This window comes from Excalfactoria chinensis, chromosome 15 (assembly GCF_039878825.1).
Source record: "Excalfactoria chinensis isolate bCotChi1 chromosome 15, bCotChi1.hap2, whole genome shotgun sequence".
NCBI lineage: Eukaryota > Metazoa > Chordata > Aves > Galliformes > Phasianidae > Excalfactoria > Excalfactoria chinensis.
In genome coordinates this window covers 3,042,577-3,059,993 of record NC_092839.1, presented here as the reverse complement: position 1 = coordinate 3,059,993, position 17,417 = coordinate 3,042,577, and the positions used below count along the sequence as shown (strand labels likewise).

Here is a 17,417-nt window from a genome sequence, read left to right as displayed (position 1 = left end):
CCTATCCTGGCGATAACTCACCCTTTTAACAACCTGGATTTTTAAACTTATTTTTTATGTTTATTCCTTTGGAATCTTATTCAGACATCTCTGGAAGCACAATGGCTCCTTCACGGGCATTCAAGTGAAATTTAATAGATGTCCCATCTGTGTGCAAGTTAAAACAGCATTAATCTACTCAAATACTGTCACCTTTTCCTATGAAACAAGGACTTGAGCCAGCATCGCTGTCATTATTCCCTCTGTCTAAAAAAAAACCTGCTCCCTGGTGAAACACAGAATGAGTTACAGATGGCATTACTTTGTGTTCTTCCCTTTGTGCCCTGGCTCTCACCGACTGACACAGCGCTGGCACCTCTTAGTGTTTTACCTGCTCGACTCGGTGACCTTCATCATTCAGCCTCACTCTTTCCTTAGGCTCTCTGTTATTTCCTAGTGGTCAAGTGGCCGAGAGAGCAGCTACTCTCAAGGATCACTCTGGACTGAAGATTATCACTCTGGGAACAAAAAAAAGCCAGTGGTCCTACAACCAAACAAAACCCACGTGGGGATTCTGGATAGCAAGCATGCAATTACTCACCAAAATGATGGCCGTGTTGTCTGCATTACTGCAGAAGTTCTCAAAAAGTGCTAACAGGCCGTGATGCATTGTGACCCCTAGGGCTGCAGTCAGGCAGTAGCTCAAAACAAGCTCTGTGAGCATGAGCTGCCCTTCTGGCCTGCAGAGGGATCCAGCTGCAGCCACACTTCTGTTGGGATGTGGAGCACGGTCAACCATTTGCAGCTTGTTAAGACCAACAGTTTTTGCAATACACAGCACTGTGATTATAGGCAAATAAAAGAGGAGTGTTTTCCCCAAAAAGAAGAGCTAAACACAAGGAAGAAAAGAAGCAATGGAAATACAGAGGAGGTATCCAAGCTATTCTATTAGCTCTTATTCTGGCTACCAGGTAGGCAGTAAAACAGATCTCCTGGGGCTCTCCTCCTCTCACGCTTCAAAGCTATCGCTTCCAGCCAGTATCAACTAACATTGCTTTCATAGCAGGAATCAATACATTGCTTGAAAATGCCCAGCTGGATAAAAGAAAGTTTCGGTGTCATACATTGAAATTATATTAAAAGAGACAACAAAAGCAGAGCATTGAAACTACCAATTCTGTCTAACAACCACGGTGCCAATAAACTGGAAGACGACACAGTAAAACTAACTACCTCCTTTCAATTTTTAATATCCAGCCACATTTGCAAACGCTGCCATCAAATCCACACATCCGCATGCAGCAGGGGAATAGAAGCAGAGGTCTTGCCTTCCTCATGCTAAGCTACTCCAAACCACCTCACTGCAAACCAGCAACTGCATTGTCCCCATGAATGGCAATGAAGGACTGGTTTCCACATACCCACAGCTTTGCTCTCACTCTCGAGCTCTCCAGGGATTCTCAATCTGGTACTGATCAGAAGCCTGACTTCCTCGAAGGCTGGAGAGCTCCCTGCCCTGAGGTGCAGCTGCACGCTCTTATTAGAAAAGGAGGCCAAAGCAGGCTTCCCTGATAAATCTCACCGGTTTTATATAGATAAAACCACATTACTTTAATAGAAGCTTTTTAAAGTTTTTGACAGCTCCGTTCTAAATCACTGATAAAAGCAGCAGCCATAATGGCCGCCACAGCACAAATGTTGTCTGCAAAGGAAGAAAATGTGCTCTTATCATCATCTACAAGGTAATCTCTTCAATTACGAGTTCTCTATTCAGTGTGGAAGCACAAGTGCGATAATCAACGTTCCAAATCACAGCCCTGTCTCTGAGCTACTGAAAGATCTCTGAGCTCTGGCAGACTTCGCTTTCCCTGCTCTTGATTTCTTTTTATGCTGCTCGAGGATGGGCTGAGGAAGCAATTGTCCAGAATCTACCTTTGTGTTCAGTTCAGACTCCAGTTTGGGGTGCATGATGTGCATGAATACGGGAGGAAATGTCAGAGCTTTCTGTAAAGCATTCCACATCTGGTCTGTGCACTTTGGTATGCTGACATGGCGCTTCCCATCAAGGAGCATCTCTACGATATCCCTGACGATGACACAGTATGCCAATGATACACTTTCTTCTTAACCCTACAGTGATCCCCTCACTTGACTTAGCAAAGCTTAAAAGAAACAATGCTTCAGCAGTTTGGCATCCCCCTTGGACCATTTTAGTAATGAATTTTCTTAAACATACCACATAAAGATCTAGTATTTCTTCCTTTGATTTTAATATTTAACACACCAATATATTATCAACTGTGCGCTATTTCCAATAATATTTTCACTCTGGGAACAAAACCCAGTGGCAATTAGCACAGCCTGATGTCACAATGCATTTTCAGCAGGTTATTTTGAGCAAGTTTTGTAACTCACCCCACAGAGAACAGGAACTTCTCATTTCTGGTTCGAATGCACACAGTATTTTCAGGCTAACTGTCTGATAGGCAGCAGGAATCAAGATACCACCAAAGGGTAGTGAGTTTCCTCCTAATAGCTGTCTTAATTCAAAGATGAAAGGCAAACAAAGGCAAACAAAGCATGAAGATGCAAGGCTTTCCCATCCTGACGCTGCGTTATCTCAGACCGAGGGCATGCAGCAGCCACTGTGGGCTATGCATTGAATTTCCCCTGTTGCATCCCTTCTGCAGAATCAGCAGATGCAGCACTTCTGAAAAGGTTATCCAAACACATGGAAATCAAACCCAAATACTGTCTGACCGATCTGTGAGAGTTAATGCTGCACAGAGATGATCAAAAGGCACTGAGTACACAAGGACAGGGGCAAAGGTGCGATACTTAGTTGGGCCAACAACCAATTCTTCTTTCCTCTTAATCGCACTGCCAAAGTTGTAAAAACGTGATCTCTTAAGACCACGAATCTCCTCAGGAAGCTGATTCACAATGTCAACAGGCAGAGGGTATGAATGCCCCAGACAAGGCACAACACAGAAATCAGACCACGTATACCTACACCAGCACCTTCCACCATCATTTCACTTCTGACTCCATTAAATCAGGTTAAAACAATTTAAACATATTTGTAAATATACCTGCATGTAAACATGAAAGCTCAGGGCCTTTATTCTGCCAGCACGGAACCCTCTCCTGCCACAGTGAAACAGGACAGGGTTAGATGTGGTGCATGATACTCTCACTTCAACGTTCACAGAATCACAGAATGGTTTGGGTTGGAAGGGACCATTAAGATCACCCAGTTCCAACCCCCTGCTAAGTGCAGGGTTGCCAACCACCAGCCCAGGCTGCCCAGAGCCACATCCAGCCTGGCCTTGAATGCCTGCAGGGATGGGGCATCCACAGCCTCCTTGGGCAACCTGTTCCAGTGCATCACCACCCTCTGGGTGAAAATCAATGGAAGCTAGGAGTGCCATACAGAAATCCACCAGGTCTCCATAGAGCTCACTCAAAAATTAAAGTAACAATGAAGAAATGGAATTAAATACCAAATAGTAAAAGCAGTGTGCCTCCAGTCCGGGAGAACTTGTACAGAAGGGATTCTGTAATAAATTCAAGTAAAACTTACTAACTCTCAAAAATATTTATTAGAACACAAGTCATTTACTGATTAAATTCAAAGGAACAAAATGCGTAATGATCAGAGAGCAATGACACTGTGGAAGCTCCATCCTGAGCAGTGCTCTGGGCAACCTATGCTAGTGGAAGGCCCATGGGAGGTGGCTGCAATGGGACGGGCTTGGAGGTCTCTTTCAACCCAAGCCATTCCATGATCCTATAAGGCCAGACACGGAGACTCATTGTTCTGAGCATACACCACCCCTGCAGCACCGTGTAACTTCAATGCAATGCTGAACATTCCCTCAGTAGTTTCCCAGTGATAAAATGCTCAGGTGCCAATACATTCCTGAGAATTGAGTTGTCTACTTCATACGCTTCAAAATTTCACCCTTAATACCTCCTATGCACTTGTAATCAGAAGCTCTGAAACTAATCTACAAAGCATAATGAACTGGGTTTCACAGCCATCTAGGATGTACACGTAGGGACCCAATACACTGTTCTGCAATTTTCTCTCTATTTGGGCTCTGATTTTAAAGCCATTAAAATCAATTAAAGGTTACAACTATTTCCATACAGCTCCATGTTGGACGCAATATGCTGAAGTTAAGGTCAGCTTTCAATAAACGTTTTTATGGAAAAGAATATGAAATAAAGATTTTTCTGCAATATGCTTGGCTATTTCAAAGAGCCAAAACCCAGCCCATTATGAATAACTGGGCTGCAATTCCATCAATACGATCAGCTTCTTCGCATCTGCAAGAAGGCATTCACACAAATAAAGCTTATGAAAGTGATGCTACTTGAGGAAATAGTCTCTCATATTGCAAAGTTATTACACCAGATCTTTCATTTTGAAGTTATTTTCGTGTGCTCTTTAAACACTCATTTAAATTAAACAACTCCTCGCCTACATTCGCTCCAGTTGAAAATATCGAAATTCAGCCAAATTTGTCAAAAAAAAAGAAATAAGAAAAAAAGAAAAAAAAAAAGGAAAAAAAAAAAAAAGAAAAGCAAAGAAAGAAGATGTTAATTACTGTCGCTGCTATTAAAAAACACTGCTGAGACAGAGCCAGTGGTAATGCAATCTGTTTCATCAAGAAGGCTGATAAGTCTCTCCACGTTGTATTGCACTCTCACACTCTCACACCCGGATTTACCAGCCTACCACGGCCCTCCTACCCTGAAATTCAGGAAACAAGATGTAGTGATTTCACACTTGGCTAACACTGTTTGGAACCGTGGTTTTCATACGGGCATTCATTTATCATTAGAACATCAAGCTTTGTTAAATCTCTATGACAAGTGGAATGGGCACTAGAAAAAGGTAATTAAAAGTAAAGACTGATCCTATCCCCACTGGACTAAAGTTCCAACCATAGCCCAATGTTTCTCTGTAGCTAGACTAATGCACTAAACTAATAACCCCAGCAGTGCCAGTGAACACCAAACAGAAATGAGTTAGCAGTACAAAGCATACACAGTTGTCAAGAAGACAACTGCATTGAGAGTCAGGGTCTAATGACCAAAGGATCTGTGTGCTTAAAACAAAATGGTTATAAACTCTGGCCTTCAGTCCATAATTAACAAATTACTTTCTTTCCATGCTCAGACCACCAGAACACTGCATGATTTACCTGAATTACAAGGGGTGCTCCGAAAGTAATGCCTCCTACTTCATGATGTTGGCCCACAACATCAGAGGCAGATGTTGGTGGGATGGCAGCAGAGGTTGAACCTTCCCAACAATATCCCATTCCATTTTGTTGCCATGTGATAGATGGCAGCAGAGGGGCAGTCTGACAGAATACTGTCTGACACTGAATTGCTTATGAAGCAAAGGGGTGGAATTGAATTCCTCCATGCAGAAAAAATCTCACCCACTGACATTCATTGACACTTGGTGAACAGTGATGGAGATCAAGCAGTGGATGTGAGCACAGCGAGGTGGTGGGCAGTGCATTTCAGCAGTGGCGACAGCAACAGCGTGTTACCTCTGCTGGTGCAGACTGTTACAAGCACAGCATGCAGAATCTGGTTCATCAGTGGCAAAAAAGCACAGCTAATAGTGGTGACTACGCTGAAAAAAATAGTGGTTTGTAGCTGAGAATGTGCTGTATCAAACAGTGTTATTGTGCTCTTCATACCAATTGCAGTTTCCATGGGAATAAATAAGAGGCATTACTTTTAGATTGACCCATGCATATTTATGCATATATATATATACATACATACATACACACACACACACACAGTACTTTTCTTAATGCCTAAAGTTCCCCCTGTTTAATCTTATTGAGAAAAATATGGCAAAAGTAACATAGAACTATAGGGCATTTCAAAGCTCCGCGTCCATTATCTCAGCCATCTCCATAAGGCTGACCTGGCTTGCAACACAGATTAGACATAATAGCTCCTGCTCCCCCATGGAATAGGCCCAGTTCCTATCTCTCCAGCTCAATGTTATTTTGTGCTGGCAGATTAAAGATAATGAGTGCAGACAGATAGGGCTTTCGCTGCAACAGGAGCTAATGTTTGTGGCTTTGGAGGTGTTTTTTCCCTCCTGAACCACCTGCCATCTGTTTGATCTAGAGGAAAAAAAAAACCCACCACAACCCTTTTGTGTTGATGTCACTTAGCATTAAACAGGCATCGCTGACTGAGGTCTCAGTGATGGTTGGTTTGTCTTGGGACCAGAAGAAAGTAAGTTTCAAGGACAAGAAGAGCCAAAGCAGTTCTTCAGCTACTTACTGGACTAGGAGAGAGTGGAGCAGGCCCTTCCCAGCAGGTTCTACCATGCCCTCCATAAATCAGGGCCTTGCACAAGGGCTGGGTGTACCTGCATCTGCTCTCATTGAGTTTGAGTATTTCCCTGCAATTAAGCCAGTTTCCATACAGAAACAAGTTTTTTTTCTCCATTGTGCAGATCAATAGGTACCAGACCTCACAGGGAGAACACACTGTGCTTTTCAGGAGGTGCAAAATGCTGATGCTTCTGGCAGCAGGGAGAAGTAGCACCTTCAGCTCTGGAATACAAGTAAGCTGTGGGTGGGAAAAGAGGGAAATGGAAATCCCAAGGATAAGGGCTGGCAGCTGGTCTGTCATCACTTGTAAACACCATCAGAGATCTCCAACAGAGAATGGGGCAGATTTACCCAACAGGAGGCAGTGCCTGATAAAGACATACTTCGCCATTCACTCCCTTCTAAGCTACGCATCTTTTTGATGTGGGAGAAAAGCTGAAACATAAGGTGAATCCTTCACGAAGAATAAAAAGCCCCCTCAACCTGCATCAACATCAGCTCCTGCAATTCCTTTTGAATCAAGGAGGAAAGTCAGCATCTTCTGTTCCACTGTTTGACCTTTCCAGTGAAATACCACTCTCCACCTCACTCCTCTTTTGCACCACGACTACTTTTAATTAAACCAGCCCAATTTCCCCTTCCTTTTGTGCCGTAAGCAAGTCTCTCACCATCTCCTAGCTCTGCCTTTTGCTTTGGAAAAGCGCTGTGCTAGGGGAACTGAAATTACAGAGAGGCAGAACAGCACCATGGCTGGAGAGGTTTTACTCTTCCGAATTGTCTGGCTGCATTTATGATAATCCCTTCATTCCATCTGCAGCCCACGCGCTGGTGCAGCAGCCCCCTTTTCTAGTTCAAGAAATTATGCATTCATTATGGAGGAAATTAACACCTCAAAGCAAACTATAATTAGGAATTCTTCAATTCGGTTTATGCTTTTTCAATTAGGCCCTCTATAATTTTAATCACGGGAGCATTAACATGTTTCCGGAATTTATATACCTGTAGTCTAATTAAATCCTGAAATGCCTTAGTCTGCAACAGCAAAGCAGAGCTTACTCATCTTCCCTTTTATTGTGGTTTTTGTAGACACAGTGAGGGGCACCTGCTAGCACAAACACTGCCTGCCATATGCAGGAAGGCACCCGCTTGCCCTCTGAACATCTCAGCCCTGCTGCTGCTGGAGGGATGCTGGCTGGATATGGCTCATGCACCGCTTCCGAGGGGTGATGTTTGCCAGGGACTATTGCCCAGACTCATCCCCATCTGCTTTTCAGTACCAAAAGGAGTTGTTTCAATTAGGCAAACCTCCCTCTGTGGCCTGTGATGGGAACCGAGCTGCTGCCTGTGGGTAAGCTCCCACCTGGGGCATCTCATCCCATCTCAGGGCGTGATCCAGGGGCTGCTGCAGGCAAAAGGAGGTTTGGTGGCACATCTCAACAAATGCATTTTCCGGGGTTTTAAATATTTTATGCAGTTTGCAATTATCCTTTTATTCTGGGATAACACAGATAGGGAATATTGACTCCGGGTGCTCCAATGCAAAGAAAGAAACGTCTTGGGAAAAAGAAACCCTCACGCTGGCCATGGGGGCATTTTCCCCTGTTCCCTCTTTGTCTTACCAGCTGACAGCTTGATGTGAGAAAACGGCCATCAATTTGTGATTCTCAGCTTAAAGTTCAGACTTCATTAACCTTTTGATTGCTGGAATTTAATCTGACAGTTCATGTGGACAGCATGAAAGATTTATGCAAAAACATGCACTCCCTGACTCTCGATATCCTCAGGCCTTCACAAAGCACACTGAAAAATGTTAGTGAAAGCTTCACTGTGCAGCTAATAAAACGCTACTTGACACAAAAGAATTGTCTCTATGTGTAATTTGATTGCTAAAATAATTATAATTAAAATATATGTAAATTTGATGGCTTTCCTCTCCCTTTCCCAGCTGCTGCCAAACTCTCCGCAGAACGGCTTAGCGAGGCACAGCAGGTCATGCAGGCTCAGGGAGCAGGCATGTTTCTGATGGCTGATAAATGGGTAACGGCAGCTTCGTGACATTTTAAGGGACAGTACTCTCAGATGTTGCAGTTAGAGAACTTATTTCCAGTACTAGATGAGACAACTGACCCAAAATGCCACTCAGCCTTGCTTTTTAGGGCCAGCATCTGACCCTTCAGGGGAACTAAAACACCTTGAAACATCTATTCAACTGATTATGCCACTCTACATAGAAATCACAATACTCCTTCCTGACACTTACAGCTGTCACCTTGTTTCCTGACTCAACCCCACATCTCCATCGTACTTCTACCTTCGTACAGCATGCAAAGCATCGCTAAGAACCAGAACAACTCCAAGTGTCACTGAAGTCATTCTGCATGCACTACGCCCATCATGCAATGACTCCTGCCAAAAGGGACGTGTATGCTCAGCTCACCAGGGGCAGATATTTAAGGTGAAACTCTGCTGTTTGGTATAATAACCAGCACAGCAGTCTGTGCAGCTGCCATTATTCCCAGCCTTTCATGTAAATTCTCATTCTTTTGGGCATGATCACACACCACTGAAGAAAAAGCAGCTCCAGTTTACCTTTGGGACGAAAGGAACTCTGCTCATTTACCTTCAAACTCTTGCCTAAATGAAAGACAGAACCGCCATGCAGGAGAAACCCAGCTTGAATGATATCAGAACAATATCCCTGAGGTATATTATGGGAGATGTTAATTAATACAGATAATTAGGCTTATACTATCAGAAGCGTAGATTGATAATCTCATTCCTCATTAGATACTACAAAATTAAAAGATCTAATGTGATGACTGTTTGCCCTGTGTTCAATCAGCCGTGTCATGTGATGCATACATTGGAATAAGAGTTAAGAAAAAGCAGGCTGGGATTTTTATTTTTCCAGGTATTTATAACATTTATCAATGCAACTGATCTTTCAGAATTACCAAGGGCATAACAATAATTTGTTACGCTCCCCACAGCTTTAAACATTGGAACCTTTTTTTATTGCTGATCCCTGACTCCAATCTTTATTTCCAAGCACAAGGTATTCTGTGCAGGAGTTTTAAGAGCAAGAAATCGCCACCCATTCCTGGCATTAATGAATTAATTACCAGCAGAAATGCCTGGGGCAAACTCATGGTAACACTCAAATGTAGCAAAGCAACAAGCTGAACAGCATCGCTCCCAACACAGACACTGAGATGTAAACACCAAAGCCTCTATCTGCAAAACAAACAAAAACCCAACAGATTTTGCAAATTTATAGCTCATTTGTAGATCTCATCCCTCATCTGCCACAGAATCAACGTTCTTAGGTTTGCAAATGGTTCTTTTCTAAGGATGGAAAGAACAACCGTGCTTCCAAAAATCATCATCATCAAGATACCAGTGCGAGGCATTTAGTTAAGGTAAGTTCTGTACAAATGGATGGTGACTGAAATGATGAGAAAAAGAACAACACAAAGATGAACACTATAGCCTATGAATTCAGACTCAGCATTTCTACTTTGCTGCACTGAAGTGGAAGGCCAGCATTAAGCAGTGAAAGCCTCAGCTCTCCAATGCAAGATGGAAGCAATGCCACTCCCCTGCATTACAGGGGATTTTCATTTGTTACTATGTATAGGAAGACATGAACACGCACAAACATCACAGAGGATTGCTTGCTTGGAGAACAGCTTGAGCAGAAAAAAAAACAGAAAAGAACCACTGTTCTTAGGTGTTCTGCTGAATAACAGCACAACTGTTTCCTCTTGATTCATTTCGCAACACATAGACCAAAAATATTTCCATTATTTCATGCATGAGAGACCAAAAATCAGATTAATACTCATGAGTAACATGGGGCTTCGTTCATATGAATTAATTTCTCCTACTGGCTGGCGATATGAAAATATTTGTTTCACCTTTTGCTCAGCACTTTTAACTATATTTAAAATACTTCTAGTTCCCTTTTCCCATTTAGATGTCCTTATTTCCTTTAAGATGCACATTAATACAGTGATTAAGCATACCCAACCACTGTGGAGACACATCGTAAACAAATCTGACCTAAATACATTTACCCATCCTTACTCACACCTCCTCCTTACACAACACACACACCCCTGGATACATATGCACGGGGTTATGTGCAAGGTTTGAAAACATACCTTCTAAAAACACTTTTCTTTAGCCCAGCACAGCTTCAGGTGCCTAAAGACCATCAGATAGGTGCATAAAGAGCACCAGATAGGTGCCTGCATGGCAGCAGACATTCAAAAGAACATCACCGATTGGCTACTGATACACTTTGGGGAACTGCAGCGAAGCAATACAGAGAAATTAAATTCTTATTTTTGCCAGCAAAGAAATTCTCTACCAGCTCAAACTCCTGTGTGTAATTGCACTCTGCTCCAAATGGCCCAGCAGCCCCAAGAGATGGAACGGCATGCCAACAATGCAATCACCCTTAAGGTGAGCGTTTATTTCTACTCTGAAATCCCTAAAACTAATACATGCTCTGAAAATGTGATGTTCTCTGTAATAGTAGTATAGGTGGATACAACCAACGGCTTCTTAATAAACCAGATGGACTTCCAAACCCCTCAGCACACAGCAAACAGCCCAGCAGACTCTTCATGGAGATAAAATCCCTCACAGCGGTATTTTCAGGCAGCGAATGAGATATAAATTCTCAAATAGAGGTCTAAAGATGTCATACGTGAATAATCTATGAAGGACGGACGCAGCCCTCCTGACAATAACGGATTCACAGGCAAAATTATCTTCAAAATCACACTGGGATTTTTTTCAGGAAGGAGTTGAGGAATAAAGATTGGGAACGCTTGCGTTCTTCTTTTCTGCTTCTGAACGTATTACAGATGAATGTCAGCCTTCAGCGATCAATCACAACACCATTCACAGGCTTTGGATTGATATAAGAAGCACCAAAAGTTATTTTTAAAGGGCAATTTGGAGTCAAACTCTGCAGATTTTACCACAAGGAAAGAATGAAATGCCCAGGCCACAAGGGAGGATATTTATGCCTTGCTGATGCTCCACCTTTCCTCTGGCAATAAGACAAAGTCTACAAAAGTATACCCAAGTTTATATTATTTGTATTAGTTCATATGGAAGTGTCTTGATTTTCATCTATAGTTTGTTAACGATGTCAAGTTCACAATCATTACTTTTACAAACAACCACATTTAAGTTATTGATTGTGAGCACAAGGAAACATCAGAAATGTCTCAATGTCGAAAGTGACTTTGGATTTAGTACACCAGTATTCCACATGAGAGGAAAAACAATGAATCTTTACTGAAATATTCTACAATATTACTCTAAAAATGATCTTGCAAACCGTACTCCATCTATATGCTGCTCAGACTGTAGCAGAATGAAGTAACACAAGGCAGTCACATAACTTTTGGGCAGATACTGGTTTACAATCACAGCCCTGCACACGCTCCAATTCGCCTCCCTCACATCTAAGAGGAAATATGAAGAATAATTGCTATGTACTGAACGTGTGGGGATTTTTTTGTTGTTGTTTCTTCACCTTCACATTTTGGAAGGATTATATTGAAAACATGGGGCACTGCAGAGCAGAAACTGGCTGCCTGGAGTACTGTCCAAGAGGATGAGATGAGGGGGTCTACCAATTCCTGCACAGAGATGGATCTGAAGATCAGAGGTCCTATGAGGTACTGTGAGCAGTAACTATTTCAGATCATTTCCAAGAGCCCTTTCTGAAACACCCCAGGCAGGCAGAGTGGTCAGTGGAAAAGGGAATGGACCAAGGAAAGCATGGTCATGCCTACAAGGGAGGCCAGGAGAGCAGACATCCTACAGACATCCTTTTGGAACAACGGGCATCCTTCCCCTCATGTGGGATCCCTCCACCTATCTCACACAGTCTCAATGCTCAGCATCAGTGTTGCCTGAACCTGATTCTGTTATCTTCATTAATGCTTTGTAAGTGAATGGGAAACGGCATCAGAGTAAGGAGGGATGGAAGCACTCTACGTTTGCATCAAGATTTAAAAGCATTTTGAAAGTCAATTTGATGGTAACTATTTGAGATGAATACAAAATGCCATACTTGTGAAGGAAAAATAAGCTTAAAACATAAAACAAGTAACCAGACAACAACAAAAAAAGTGGGTATATTAACTTTCAGCGTGAATATGAACAAAAAAACACTATGGAAAAGCAAAGAGGGAAGAAACACCCCATCCTTGCATGTTAAGTGTCACCAACAGTTCATAACACATTCTTCTCATTGACTGGATGGTGTTGAAGCCTCTGAGGGAGCCCTGCCTGCTTTTAGATACTGTACTACAAGAGATTTACCCAAACTGGAAAGTGTGTGGAACAGGCTGAAAGAAAAGGGAATTGGTTGGGAAAAGACTGATACAAGGTCAAATTTGTTGGATTTCCTGAAATTAGTCTAAGAACAGGCTATATTTATACAGAAAAAGGTATTCAGTCATTGCTCAGCTGCCATAGCTAATAGCCATAGCTCTCCTACCACACACACACCTCTGCTCTGGTTTTCACACTCCTCTGTGTCAATGGAACATGCTCAAGAAAGGAAGTCATCTCATCATCTGGATGTGGCATTTGCAGGGTGTAATATTTGTGGGTACTACAGGCCAGAATGGAATTAAACAAAGACTGAAAAATTAAGAAAACTAGGTAGATTTTTTTTTTACCTTACAATAGATGCATTTGCTGAAAAAGACGCCATTCACTGAAAGAGGTTAAAGTGTAGGAAATTGGCTTCAAGAAAAATCACAAGACTTTCAATAAAAAGCCGAAATAGCAACACTCTTAAGACAGCAGGTGGTAAAACGAGATACAGGAACGTTCCCCCATATAAAGAAATAAAACAAAACAGAGCTCTGTGATTTTACAGCCATTTTCCAGCGCAACAATATCCCTAAAGGACTCAGAAAATAGGCTCCTAAATTCGTTCATACGGAATACCAGAGATTAAAAGGGGAAATGTTGAAGCCTGAATGATTAGAAAGGGGGTGGTGCTCAGTTTTTAAAATTGATACTTTGCTTCAAACTAATGGTGCAATCTGGGGAAAAGCAGTGACATATACGGAGCGCTAATTGAGATGGGACACTTCATTAAACGAGTCCACACATGAGTAATCTGCCCCTGAACACTTAGTGAGACACCTTCAAGAAGCACTAGGAACTCATCAGTAGGATGTACAAAGCCCATTCACTTCTGAGAGAAGCAATTATTTGTTTTGAAAATACCACTCAGAGGGAAAAAGTGTCTTGTGAAAACTCGAGGGGAATCCTAAAGAGCCTACAGGAAGGTAATGGCTGCTGGGTATCTTACAGAGCAGCCCAGGTCCTCCTAAGTAAACTACAGCTGGTTTTACCATACGCACTTCAATTTATATGCTCAGCTGAAGAGAACAGAGAGTGGAGGAATGCCTGGCATTCCTGCCAGCTTCAGGCAAGGCAAGGCTGTCTCCGAGTACAGGCCTCCAAGTCACGTTTCAGCAGCCAGAGAGAGATCTGCAGGTAGGTGCCCCATATCAGCACTGGAGAGCCACTAAGAATGGGATCCAGCTGAGGATTAGTCACAGATGTTTCCTACAAGGCCATCCTCCTGTTCCACAACATCCATTCATACAGCTTCCTGCCCCTAAGTCCTCCAACTCTGCAAATGGAAACTGCCCACCTACAGCTGGTGGCATCCCACTAAGCCAGACCTCCACCAGCCTCCATCACCTCCTCTCTCTACATCAAGCCGGGAGTAACAGCTGGCTTGTAAGTAACACTGAAATGTGAGGAGCCTGGCTGGATCCAAATTTGGAACAAATGACCTGTAAACACTGGTTCATCCATTCCTACTGTATAATTACAACAAAGACCTGTCCCTCATGGATACAAGGGCAGGAGATGGAGGCCTGCAGCCTCCTCCACACTTGCTGAGCTCACACCACAGCACACAGCTCTATAAACTGAAACTCCAGTACTGCTGAGGCTCCTGAGGCGATGCTGAAAGGGCAATAACCCCATACAATGCCATCAGCAGCCAGTCCTGGAGGTTAGCAACAGGAAGCATTTATAAAAAGAAATGCAAAAAGTAGAATCAACAGGCAAGTTGGTCCTGTAGCCAGCATTTGCTATCAACAGCTCCATTACCAGATGAGAACAAAAGACAAGTGAAACCCGGGCAGGAAAGAGAGGGGAATGCTACAAAAACAAGGGAGGAGGAACCACCCACCTGACAGGGGCTCCACGGGACTGAGCAGGCTTCAGCATGACAGTGATGGTGGTGTCGGTCTCATTCAAGGGCGAGTCCGTGTCATATTCCGGCATTGATGGTGCTGTGGCAGAACAAAGAGCAACACGTTACCGAGACACCAGTTGCTGCGTGCAGTAGTGATAGCAACGAGCGTATTATTTCTTGGAGGCCGTTTAACATTTCTCCAATGAGACATCAAAATACTTTCTCAATGTCTGTGACTAATCCTGGGTTGGATCCCGTTCTTACTGGCCCTCCAGTGCTGATATGGGGCACCTACCTGCAGAATTTTTAATGCAGGTGTGAGCTGTGTCTCCTTGATTAGCTGGAAGGTACATTATGAAGTGGGAAAGCATCAAAAGAGAGTAGTATGGAATTACTTAGGCACTCAAACGGGTATTTAACCCCAGTGCTTAAGTGATGTGCCCACCAGCATGTGCTGCGGGCAGTGACCAGCCACAGTATCCATCACTCCCACCAGTGGTGTTCCCTGTGGCATTATGGAAAACCACTGACTACTTACACTTAGCCACAGTCCTCTTCCTACTTCTGCTTTATTACCCCCTGCTAGGGTCATATCATCAAGATGGGACAGGTTTCCCTAGGAAACACAGCCTACTCATTATGTTAATTCTTCCCCAATAGCAGACATCCCTTAGGGACAAAAGAACTGAAGGATCTGAGCAGCGCTGTATGTATTCCAAAGAGGTAAGCTTTGTTGAAATATCCCTAACTATAAAGCAAATAGAAGAATTTACATGAAGAGCATAGTCCCACTCAGTTCATCTACAGCTCTCAAGGGCAAGCTGCATTGTGGGGGTCCCACATTTAATCTTCTCACAGCGATTTCCACATTAATCCTGTTTACAATCAGGATTTTTATCTAAATGCCTGAGAACTGTTAAGCATGGTGTTTCCTATTATCAGCTCAGCAACTGACTTCCCTATCCATAAGCTGGCAACAAGTTCAGAACGAATGCCAGTTCCTTAGCAGGGATTCCTCTGCAGAAGGCGCTGTGCACTGAAGGAAGCAATACGAGTCACTTAAAGATGCAGGGTACCAGCAGTACCCAATACCTGATACCACTGCACTCTCTGCAAATACCACAATCAGAACTGTGCTGCTCCTGTACTGGGCACTGAAGGGACACTGCAGTGCCACCAGAGGCTGCAGGGCACCTCAGGTACCACAAACAGGTCAGGCTGTACCTCTGCAGGCCATGCTTCGGTGCAGCTTCTGTTGGCCTAGTTGAACTGGTGCAACTGAAATGCCTTCTGCCGTGTCAGCCAGCTGGGCTGGTTCCTTCTCGGAATGCACCATTTGACTTTCAGATGCCATGTGGTTGAGAAATAAGTGGAAGCAACGTAGCTTCTGGCAGGAGTAGCTAATGGTATCAGATACAATTCCGCAACCATGCTGTATTTGTCACAGGATGGTATTTTTGTGTCTTCAACGTGGAAGAGTTGGACAGCCCTTCACTAAAATGAGTCTTGGTGGTGACCAACCTAAAACAGCAAGCACTGCTCACTGATGTGATGCCCATTGTGCTGAGTCCTGCCCAAAGAGAAGTCCTTGGGAATTCAGGCATCCAGTTGTGATAAATTAACAAACACCTACAATTCACACATGCCTACAACATAGATGGATTTCATTTTAAAACTATCAATTTCTAGACAGCCTTACGAAGGCATTCTTAGAAGTGAAAACAAGTCAAAGCAAATCTCATTTTTCTCCCTACTTCCTTTAGGATTGCATCTTAAAGCAAGTATAACAGTAACTTCAAATCCCATGTGTAGGGCTGACCACACAACGGTGTGATCTAACATCAGAAGTGCCTGCATGGGGCCTGTGGGTATCTATTGCAAACAAGAAGTTTAGAGGACAGAGATATAGAGATGAGAAACTGAGCTCAGTGCTCACACAGTTAATAAGCATGCAGGCTTCTAACAAGATTTGAGCACTCCCTTAAAAATAAAAAGAAACTGGATAAGAGGAGAAAAGCACTCCCATTTCTGAGCTGTTTTGTTCCTCTGACCAGAGATAAGCAGAGGACACACCATGCCTTCCCTTTGCAGGCAGCCTTACAGCCTGAGCTTCTAACTACATCTAAAAGGCTCCAACTTTGCTGGTAGTCAGTGCAGAGAATAGAGATATTGTATTTCCTTATAATTTTACACTGTTACTTACTGCTAACAACTTACTAACTAGTTCTGAACATAAGGGAAAAAACACAGAGCTGCATATTTCAGCATTACAAGCGTCCCAAAGCTTTGATTTGATGTCACTGAGATGGAAACACCAGAAAATGTCCATTTTAAGCTCTGTTAGAGAACCTGGTTTAGTGAAATTCTCGTGTTTCATTCTGCACATGTTCACTCAATGTCATCTCAGCCACCACCTCACCCAGCTGAGCTGTTGGTAGCCAGATCAAGTTTCCTCGCTTCTCCTGAGCACCCAGGAGCTTTCACTCTGCAGAGCCTCCTGATTTGAGTGCCTCTCACATCCTCATCAGCCTACCTGCAGCTCTCCTCCTGGCCTTACTCAGGAAGAAAGAAATACAGTTTCCCTTCTTTATTTTCATCTCCTTCTGCTATTAATTCAATTACTTCACTGCATCCATTTCTGGTGTGTTCTTGAGATGAAGCCACACTTTTGAAGGAGTTTTAGTGACTGAATTTATAATTTGAACAGCCTGTTGTAGTGAGGGTTTAACTACAGAAGTAACAAAGGCTCCCATCTGAAATCCTCCAAAGGCATCCATAAACAAACCCCTGCATTTGTAACC

At 43.1% G+C, this 17,417-nt stretch overlaps 1 protein-coding gene across 10 annotated transcripts in view; it reads right to left on the bottom strand.

Moving 5' to 3' along the window:
- PTPRT (protein tyrosine phosphatase receptor type T) overlaps positions 1–17,417 on the bottom strand; it is a 405,976-nt gene that overhangs the window by 90,527 nt on the left and 298,032 nt on the right. For all 10 annotated transcript variants that reach the window (XM_072350259.1, XM_072350261.1, XM_072350264.1 and 7 more), the window contains exon 11: positions 14,611–14,713. In XM_072350259.1, the coding sequence (XP_072206360.1) occupies positions 14,611–14,713 (103 nt within the window). The remainder of the gene's footprint in view (positions 1–14,610; positions 14,714–17,417) is intronic.